The 10,746-nt window shown below is 37.6% G+C and overlaps 1 protein-coding gene across 1 annotated transcript; it reads left to right on the forward strand.

Annotated features, from left to right (window-relative positions):
* Positions 1 to 560: 560 nt before the first annotated feature.
* LOC137861272 (cytochrome P450 2J6-like) lies at positions 561 to 10,355 on the forward strand. Its single transcript, XM_068692474.1, has 9 exons — positions 561 to 975; positions 2,447 to 2,609; positions 2,967 to 3,116; positions 3,999 to 4,159; positions 6,191 to 6,367; positions 6,937 to 7,078; positions 8,117 to 8,304; positions 9,126 to 9,267; positions 9,845 to 10,355. The coding sequence occupies exons 1-9, from the start codon at positions 805 to 807 to the stop codon at positions 10,021 to 10,023; spliced, it is 1,473 nt and encodes a 490-aa protein (XP_068548575.1). The 5' UTR covers positions 561 to 804; the 3' UTR covers positions 10,024 to 10,355.
* Positions 10,356 to 10,746: the final 391 nt, after the last annotated feature.

Raw genomic sequence — 10,746 nt, forward strand, 5'->3', positions numbered from 1 at the left:
CCTTTGACACTGTCCCACATCAGGTTTTCATAGACAAGCTGTTGAAATACGGGTTGGGTGGGCAGGCAGTGGGGTGGATTGAAAACTGGCTGGGCCCAGAGGGTAGCGGTCAGTGGGGCAATGTCTAGTTAGAGGTCGTAACTAGCAGAGTGCCCTGGGGGTCAGCACTGGTTCTGGGCCTGTTTGATGTCTTCATTGATGATCTGGATGATAGGCCAGTGTACCCTCAGCAAGCTTGCCAACCACACAAAATTAAGGGGAGTGGTGGGTACATAAGAGAGTTGCGCTGCTGTCTAGAGGGACCTTGACAGGCTGGAGAATTTCACCTCTCTGGAAGGCTAGAAGCTGGGACTCTATAGCCTAGAGAAGAGAAGGCTTAGAGGCATCTCATCAACCTCTCCCTGGGTGTGTAGCTAGTCCTCAGAAAATTCTGTTGGCTTTCCAAACTCTTTTTTGCAAGAATCCCCTTATGAAACCAGTACTGTAGGGAGGGATTTTTGTCACAGCAACTGTCTTGGCATAAGGAAGCATATAATTAAACTGCATTTGGTTTTCCTTGAAGGACTAGCACTTGCCAGATTTGTAGCTGTAATGTAATGGAGCAATGTCTTATATACTTAAAAATAAGAACACTTCATTCTCTGGGATCAGAAAGTAAAGTGATAAAGAGGGAAGGACTAGGAGAGACATAAGCCTAAACATCTTTTTCTTCATAGGGAGGTACCAGCAAAACAAGATAAAAATGGATCTCTTGCTATATAGCAGGTTTCCAGAGACAAGGTAGTCTTGGAAATCAGAAGTGAAATGTTAACAGTAAGTGTAGGGCTTGTATTTTTTGCAGCATCTCTGCTGTTTGTAGAGTTTCTGAGACTGCAATGGAAGCGAAGACAACTTCCTCCTGGACCAACTCCATACCCCCTTGTTGGAAATCTGCTGCAAATGAATTTCCGAATTCATCATGACATCCTTAAAAAAGTACGTATTTTGGGGCAACTAAATAATAGACTCATAGGCTGACTGAAGAATGAATGCATGTTTTTGTTAACGTAGTTTTCTTTTGAGTGCTAGGGAGGGATTTATTCTGTATTGTGTAGACATGAAAATCTATGGAGATGAGTTAAATATGCTTGTTCCAAAATTTTTGGCTTACTATGAACCATCTCATTAAAACCTTAAGTGTACGTGAGCAAAACAATACTAATATTCCTGCCTTACAAACTGGAAAAGCATTGTAAAGAACAGACTTGCATTTTGTGGAGGTTTTCATATGTCTGTTTTGGCTCTTGTTGCACTGACAAATTCTAAATACTCCATGAAATAGCTATTGAGTGCTTATGTGTTTTTAGTGTAAAAAGGATTTTTCAAATGCTTATTCAACATTTTTTTTCATAAGATCTGAGATTAAAATTTTTGTTTATATACAATTTAGTCAGATTTTCCGAAGAAACTTCAGTCTGCTGAACCTGATTGAGCTTTTAAATAGCTGAACTAATTCATTATGTGCCTACACTCAAAATGAGCTCTTTTCTAAGTCTACTTGTAATGCAGAGCACTTCAAGATTTTTTTATCCTACTGTTTTATATTCCTAGTATATATATTAAATATTTAATGTTTATATTTAATGCTTATGTATGAGTAATAGCACCTCAATTTCATTGTTTTTAAGCTTCCTTTTCTCTGTTTCTTCCCCATCGTGCTAGTTCTCCTAAGTTGCATATTTCAAGGCAAAGTAGTGTGACTCCTCAATGTAAAATTATAGGCCTTAGATAAATATAATAGAAAATTATAGACCTTAGGAAAATTCAACCTTAGATAAATACCAAATCTGCAAGCACATGCGTATAAATCCTTGCACAACGTGCAGAACTGTTCCCTCTTGTTTGCACACAGGCAGCAAAATGTTGCCCTCCTCTAGTCCTGCAGTAGACTTCTTGGAATATTTTGACAGCTCCTCACTCCTTCCAGCCTATCCCACCCCCCAGACATCCTACTTTGACCTGTGGAGACACAGGGCTGTCCCATCTGAGCTAGGAAGGAGAAGGTGATTCCTGCTTTCCCTACCTCCTCAGCTGCTCTTGCTGCACTTAATACACAAGGGGGAACAGTAGATGGTTCTCCTAAAACTCATTATCTGATGTTGTCATCTTACAATCATGAAGGAATTCATCTGCAATGAGTTTGAGTTGTAAGACGTGCCAGTGTCTGATGTTATTTATTGCAATATTGTCTGTTTGACATTTTAGGAACATTCTTATCTTTAGTAAATGAAAGTTTACATAGAAACCTGGCTGCAAGCTATATTAGATGTAAGAATTAATTTGATGCTGTCTTCTCAAGGTCCAGTGCCCTTGGGGAATCTGTCAAGGGTGAAGAACTGTTTCACCTTCTTTGATTTAAATGTGATGGTTCTTATCCATGTTGTTCTGATACTGCTTTGTTCTACAGATGAGCAAACTTCATGGTAATATCTTCACCTTATGGCTTGCAAATGTACCTGTGATTGTCCTGCAAGGGTACCAGGCAGTGAAGGAGGGTATGACTGCCCATGCTGAAGAGGTTGCTGGAAGGCCACAAAACTTAGCCTTTGAAATATTGACACATGGAAGGGGTAACTATTATTTTCACGGCTTCTTCTAAGGTATTCGAATCCGGGTTTTGGAAACTGATTTAGAGTCTCAGAGTGCTTAATTTATGGTGGAAAAAAGGTCAATATTTTCTCAAAGTTTTATGAAACATTGTTTTTTGGGTTCTGTTGGAACAATAGTGGCAGAATACAGCTATAGTAATATTTTCTATATAGGTAGTAGATTGTAGACTAGAAGAAAGGAGGAAAAGAGAAAAGAAAGAGGCGTGCTCCAGGACTGCTGATAAAAATTAACTTGACAAAGAAGCTTCTTTGAAACATTAACTGTATGTATGTATTAAACCATACAGCATTAGCAACATTAATTCATTATGATTCCAGGTGTTATGTTCTCTAACGGTCATCTTTGGAAGCAACAGAGGCGTTTTGGACTTGTAACAATGAGGAAAATGGGAGTAGGGAAAAAAGACCAGGAGTGTCAAATACAAGAGGAAGCCTGTCGCCTGGTGGAATATTTGCAGGGAACAAATGGTATGTGCCTGTGCTCAGCATTTGGGTCAGTATGGGCGGTAGTGATTTTGCTGAAGAATGGATAATTGGTAGCTTTTGAAATTATATATTTGGTTACAAAAGTGTATTAGATTTGTACATGCGGAGCTGAGTTTCAAAGGTCTGAATCTTATGATCTGTGGGAAGCATTTCCTTGAAGTGTTACCTGTGAAACCACTCCTGAAACCACTGAGACTCCATGGTTCCTGTCTGTAAGTGTTGGTATTTCTCAGGGTAACAGCAAACAGCAACAAAACAGATCTCACAGCACCCTATATCCCTCTACAGAAAAGAAAACAAGGCATGAAGTATTCAGAGCTTTGGCCAAGGCTGCAGAATCCCATGGCTCTGCTCTGGCAACTGCAGTGGAACAAGCACGCTCACCTCACACGGCTTGGGGTAACTTCCTCAGAAAGAGAGGAAGTTTGTTTAAATTGTGCTGCTGAAAAACGTATTCAAGTATTCCGTTATTCACGTACAAAGGATGTGAGCAGAGAATAAAGGATGGTTCTCCTTTTGATTCAGTTGCTTATTCATATGCTGTCTTGGCTGACCTTTTTGTACCAATTATTGCCAAATGTGAGATCTGCTGATGCCAAGGTTCTCTGAAACCTGGGTGTTTTTATTATTACCACTACAAATCCCATTCCTATCAGCAGTCTTGCCTTTTTTTGGTAATCAAAAAAAACGTTGGGTGTCTGAAATTACTTTTTACTCACGTCTTTTGCTGATAAATTGCAATTTTCCATCCACTAATATAACATCAGAAGAGTTTGATAAAATGTTATTTCATCATCTCTCTATTCAGTGCAAAAAGCTGGAACAATAAGTGTTACAGGTGAATGCTTTTCACTGTGTTGACAGGAAAACCTCTGGACCCCAGTATGGCCATTATTAATGCTGTCTCAAATGTGATTTGTTCTCTGATTTTGGGACATCGCTTCTCTCTAGAAGACGAAAACTTTCGCCGTTTGATTGAAACTATTGATGATGTATCAGCATTTATGAACAGCAGCTGGTTTTATGTGAGGATTTTTTTTTCTTTGGTTATTTTATACAGCTAGACAATGAAAGGCAACTTGCTGGTTACTTTTATAACAAAAATGAATACTAATGCACCTGGAGTCACTGGAGTATGCACCAGAACAGTACTTTTGGATGACTAGTTTAAAACCGATTTCAGTTTCTTATACCTTATCATAGCATCAAAATTTCTCAGTTCTGGTGGACTGGGATGGAAATGCATAGGCTCGTTACATGGCTGAGAGATGTACGAAGGTCTTTCTCGCAAAAGCACTACCTGTACAGCTCCAGTGTTTGAAACACAGCAGCAAAATGTAAGCAAAAATACCTGAAAAGCTCTGCAATAAGCTTATCTTAAATTCTGACAAAGTGGCTTTCTTCGCTATCTGAAATCATATGACTGTCAACTAATATCAAACGAGTAACATGGGTCTTGAGTACTTCCTTTGCTACTGTTAGCTAACCTTGTAGAAGCTTAAGCAGAGCAACTGTTTTGCACAAGGGTAGCAAAGGTACCATGTAAATGCTTAATGGTTGCTTCTTCTATAACTTTTGGCAAGACAGCAGCTCCTAACCTAACCTCTGATTCTTTGGAGAGAAAATTTGCGATCATGCTTCTGTGTGAAGTTGTGACCGCAGCTGCAAAAACAGTGGAACCGATTGTTTCAAACCAGGGCAGTTTTATCATTAACCATTAACAAACAGGACCCATGGTGCTGTATATGGTTAAGGAGTCATTTTACCAATGTACAAGGCACCTACTCCTGCAGAACTTGCTGGAACTCAACAGGCTTTACATCTTACATGATTTTTCACCATCTCTTGCTAACTGAAAATTGCTGTAACTGAGGTCTAAGAGAACTTGAGGATTAATTTGATACTTCACGTTAAGAAAAATAATCAAAATACTTTTTCTCCCAGAAGATGTGGGTGTAATGATTCCTAAGATATCTTCTAAGAAGGGTAAACACAGGATCAGCTACTTCCAAACTGCTTTCAGGAGATACTTGTATAAGCTGTTCTTAAGGCTCTTAATAGCGTCCACAGCTAACCAAAACATTCTAGTCCAGTATTGCATTCTGTCCTGCCCTCCACAGTGCTTTCATAGTGTTGTACAATCCTTTAATAATCACCTGTACTAATCTGTTTTCCTAGTAAGCAGACAGATTTTTTTAAGCAAAATTGTGCAGTAGGATGAGGAAGAAATGAAAGCCAGGAATATGAGCAGGCTTGTGGGAAGGCATAGGTTTGTAATACAGCTGCCATTTAAAAAGGTGAGCACGATTTATGACCTAACACGTAGCTTAAGCAGGGTAATTCTGCCGTGTAAACTGGAATGACATGATGCAATCTGTAAAAGGAGAAAAAAAAGAAAGGGAAATAAAGAGAGGAGTGAAATTAATACAAAAGTCATTTTCCTCTCTTCTGCTGATATGTTTTTTTTATAATGGTTTAAGTGAAAGAAGTGAATAAACAGCAGGGAATCCATGCGGCTCTGTATGTTTTGCTCTGTAAAGTTGTTTTGCATATCACATATGTGATGTGTTTGACTAACCGCACTTCTTTTCTGGGAAAAAATGTGTCTGAGTAAAATCCCCACGCATTCAGTATCCTACAGTAAGATATTAAAACCACTAAACAACTGGGTTCAGATATTTCTGTTTTCAGTTTAGCAGATGTGTCAAGGAAATTAGATTTTTATTTACTTATTTTTTTAATCAGAGAGAAATGATATGTATGTTAGGCTGAGAACAAGGATATTTTTCAAGTTTTTAGCTGTTGTAGTTCAGAGGAACCTCATCTATTCTTTGTATACCACAATGGAAATTCTATAGCATAAACTAAGGGAAATTCTGCTCCAGGGAAAAATAAGAAAGTCTTTAATGGATCACTGGACAGGAATTAGCTTTTCAGTGTAATAGTGAAGACACAGTCATCAGTCTTTCATCCACTTCTTCCACTACCCACAGGTCTATATTAGTATTCAAATTTCGTTTGCTGGATACCACATATCTAAAATCTCTCTTTCACAGGTACATGATCGGATTCCCTGGTTTGCAGACCGTTTTCTAACACCATGTAAGAAGACTTTTTCCAGTATAGATTTTATGAGAACTCTGTTCAGAGAGGAAATTGAAAGCTACAAAGAAAAAGGAAAAGCAGATGAAAGTCAAAATTTTATTGGTTGTTATTTGGATCAGATAGCTAAAGTGAGTATCTCTGGTTTCCTTTTACGCTTCACTAACAACTAGTGATTTTAAGCGCTCCTTTGATTATAATGGTGTCTAGTATCGACTAGGGAAATATACAATTTCCCTCTAAAAAGCTTATAGGTGGATGAATTAAAAAACAAACAAACATAAAAACAACCAACAACTGAAACTGTGAGATGGCAGGAGGAGGATGAAGTAATAATGTGAGTAGTTTTGTGGGTAGATTATCTATAGCCACAATAATAGCAGATCATCGTATGATTAAGATACAACTAGGAATAACAATCATGGTAGGATTTGTATCAAGATTAGAAAGCATACGTAATTACATAAATTTGTCATGGCTGAAGAGCCAAATGTGCATGTGGATAGAATAAATTTACAAATGCACTGGAGAATATTAGAAAATGTATTTGTATTATTGAAGAAGTTTTCTTTTCCAGCCCTTTATTTATTCATTTATTTATTTTTCATTTTTAATAGCATCAATAAATATTCCTGTGATGCAGAGTGCTTTGCTTCTCTTTTGTGTGCCTTAACTTGATCTTTGCAATTCATATTTGCAGACTGAAGGAGTTGCTGATGCTACATACAACAAGGAAAACTTGATCCAGTCTGCTTTGGACCTCTTTCTGGCTGGTACAGAAACTACAGCTACTACTTTATGTTGGGCATTGCTCTATATGGTGGTTTATCCTGATGTTCAAGGTAAGCACACACAAACAGTTCTGCAACTTTTTAGGAATTACAGGAGTTCAAATAGTAGCATATGAATCAGGTGACTGCATGTGTCTGCTTCGTCCTGTGTCCAAGATAGAGTCTTTGGATCACCCTCTTTGACCTATGACTTCTCCTAGATGTGCTCCCAAGTACTTTGCAGCAGAAATTAACTCAGTGCAGTGGGAGGTTGTTAATGTGTGGTTATTACATGAAATTTAGAATTCTGAACATAGATATCCGCATATAAACAGATATTAAATAAAGGTTGGGCTGAATAGCTTTAAATTGTATGCTCTCAATAATGATGTTCGCAGAAGAAAGATGCAAGTTGTCAATGGAAAGAAATAATCAGAGTGCACAGAATAATAAGGATTAAAATGTATTAGTAATCACTCTGAAAGCTTCATATTTGACAGTCTAAGCTGGGTATCAGGTGCAGAAGGAGGCTGGCAAGAGGAGAATGGCTGAAGTGGTAAGGAGAAGGGATTTCCCATTGTTCTTACCTAATGGCTCTTCAAAAGACCTAAAATTTGAGACTGTACTGCATATGCTGAATTTTCACAACATGCTCTTTTAAGCTCTCAGGGTATATTAAAGTTATCTTAAGTTTCCTAATGCATAGGATCAATCATCTTGCCATTTCAGACCAGAAATTAATAAAAAGTGACAATTTCAATTTGGGTTGTAAATAATAATAATAAAGAAGTGTCCTTGAGGGGGAAAAAACCCTCTTTTGTGTAAGTGCTTCCCAAGGCAGGTAATTACAGGTAAATTATGCCATTTACAGATGGCAATCAAAATCCATGCAGTCCTGAGTGAAGACCTGTCCTTGTTCAATTACTAAACCAATCTCTTAATACATGATTAATATTTAATTTAGGTCACCCAAATGGTAATTTAAAGGTATTTTTTAAAATATCTTTTTCATCTTGCTGGGTAGTATTATAACTGTAAAAAGCAATAGGAAAAACATGATGATAGAGCTTATAGATTGTTGTATATTTAAAGCTGAATATTCCTCTACAGAGAAAGTCCAGAAGGAGCTGGATGCTGTTCTGGGTAGTTCCAATGTAGTTTGCTACATGGACAGGAAAAGGTTGCCTTATACAAATGCTGTAATTCACGAGATCCAGCGATTCAGTAATATTGTCTTAATTGCACTTCCCAGAAAGACTATGAAGGACACAGAACTGCTGGGATATCCTATTCCAAAGGTACAAGCATGCTGCATGTTTTAATGTTTGAGGTCCAGTGCAATTGTAGTTGTTCTTAAAACTGTTTTAGTGTAATTTTTAAGTTACGGCATCCACTTCAGCTGTACAAAACACTGTCCTGTTTTAGGTCCTTCTGTTTTAATTGCTCATTTAGTTGAAAAGCATTTGTGATTGAGAACGGCCAATATCAGCAGCACGGGGTACATGAGTTTAATTTAGAAATGCTTTTGAGGGTTTTCCTGATTGGGGAAATACATGCTTGGGTCTTGCCAGTTCTGGCGCTGTCCCTTAGATATGACTGTATTTAAGCAAGCCTTTTACAAGGAGTTATGTGTATTGTCCTAACTACTTTGTCCTACCAGTAGCTTTCCAGAACATGACTTCTGATGATAGAAAACTTGTGAATGGAGACTGGAAATAAGCTTATTAATTTCCAGCAGTCTCAAGTCAGTCCTAACGGCTGATGAAAAAAGGCCATCCACGACCAGAAAAAATAGTTCTACTGAAAACCTTGGAAATTTGAAATTATTTTTGTGTCACAAACTTTTAAGTTAAGTATCTTGCAAATGTTATAATTAAAATATTTACAAGTTTTATAACTGAAAGGTACATTAGGGTTGTTTCTATATATTCTTCTATCACTGCTTTTCCTTATTTTATTTTATTTTTTTTTAATGGATCTGCTTAAAGCAACTCTAGCATAGCAGAAATCATAGAGTATCAAAGGTAAAAATTAAATTAGTACTCAAGTATTAAAAATGCAATGGCAAGAGGAAAAAGAAAACCAACACATTTTAACAAATGTGCTCCTTTTTTTTCAGAACACCATCGTTCTAGTAAATATTGATTCTGTTCTGTCTGATCCTGAAAAATGGGAAACACCTGATCAGTTCAACCCAGGCCACTTTCTGGATAAAGATGGAAACTTTGTACACAGAGAAGCCTTCTTACCATTCTCGATAGGTATTTACACTGAACAGCAATTTCTTTATTCCATGTGATAACACCTTAAGATCCATTCATTCCTCTACATAAATTGGGAAGGCAATTCTACTGTTGTAAATATCTCCAGAAAGAGAAAAGTCCAATTGTATGTGGAAAAGATTGGAAGAGAAGGAATGAAAAACAGAAACCTTTTTATTGGAAGAGATCCATTTTCTCTTGGAGGAGAGACCCAGCTATCAAAGTAGTAGCAGCAAAATTCATTATGCTATTAAGACTGTAACTATAAACTACGCAGCCCTGGTGATCATTTCTATAATGCTCTGTCTGCCTGCTGTGAATACAGATGGAAACTTTCAGAGCGAAAATACAAAGCAGCCTTTCAGATTTGAATCACTACATGACAGAGTCAGTTAACTGTAGAAGAAAAGGACTATCAGCAGAAAACAAGCAAGCAAACAAAAAACCCTTACCTATTTGATAATAGATGCTGTGTTGTTGTTGTTTGTTTGTTTGTTTTCCTGAAAACTGTAAGCAAATTAGAAAGGTAGTTTTGATAGAAATCCTTTGGCTGATTGCCTTTTCTGTCTTTTCACAGGGAGCCGTGTATGCATGGGGGAGCTTTTGGCAAGGCTGGAGCTCTTTATTGTCTTTTCCACCCTATTGCGGGCATTCAAGTTCACTCTGCCCGATGGAGTGAAAGAAGTCAACACGAAGTTTGTTTTTGGGAGTGTAATGAAGCCACCTCCATTCCAGCTCTGTGCTGTTCCTCGGTAGGAAATGTTGCTGTACGGATTCAGGGAAGACTTTGCATGATTGTTTCTGCAAATGAATGCATCTTATCATTTCTTAAGATTTTTTGCTTTCCTCTTGATTTGGTCAATCACTATACTGGAAGGTGCTTTTCAGACAGTTGCATCCTGAGGATTTTACCTACGAAGAGTTAATCTTTTGTTCTTGTTTTCAGTTTGCAAACACCTGGTATATTTGTCCTGGTGCATATTATTAAATAAAGATAAAATTGGAAGAATTAGAACTGGGTCTTATTTATTGGTAACAGGAACCAACATCAAGAGAGAAAGAACTTGAAGAAAAGTCTATAAATTAAAAGTGTCATGATAAAATATCTGTATATTCTTTCTCATAAACTGCAATTTGTGGAGATAGGTGGAGAGGTCATTTGGTCTGTCCCCGGATATTAGTGGATGGAGGAGTTAAGTTCTTGTGAGAAACCTTCTAAAGAGTCAGCTAGTACGATCTGGGATAATTACATTTCCTGAGACTGAACAGGTTTGTTGTTGTGCAACTCTGTCATTGACACGTGGCAAGAAGTTGAGGTTTTCACCCACTAAAACAAGTAGTATTTCTGCCCTTGAGATGAAAGTAGAGGAATGGCTTCATTAAGCGGGTGTGGAGAGCTTTTCATAATCCAGGCAAGGAGCAAGGACTGGAAGACAAATGACAACAGCAAGCTAACACAAAGTGTTGATAAATAGTTCC

This window comes from Anas acuta, chromosome 9 (genome assembly GCF_963932015.1).
Source record: "Anas acuta chromosome 9, bAnaAcu1.1, whole genome shotgun sequence".
Lineage (NCBI taxonomy): Eukaryota > Metazoa > Chordata > Aves > Anseriformes > Anatidae > Anas > Anas acuta.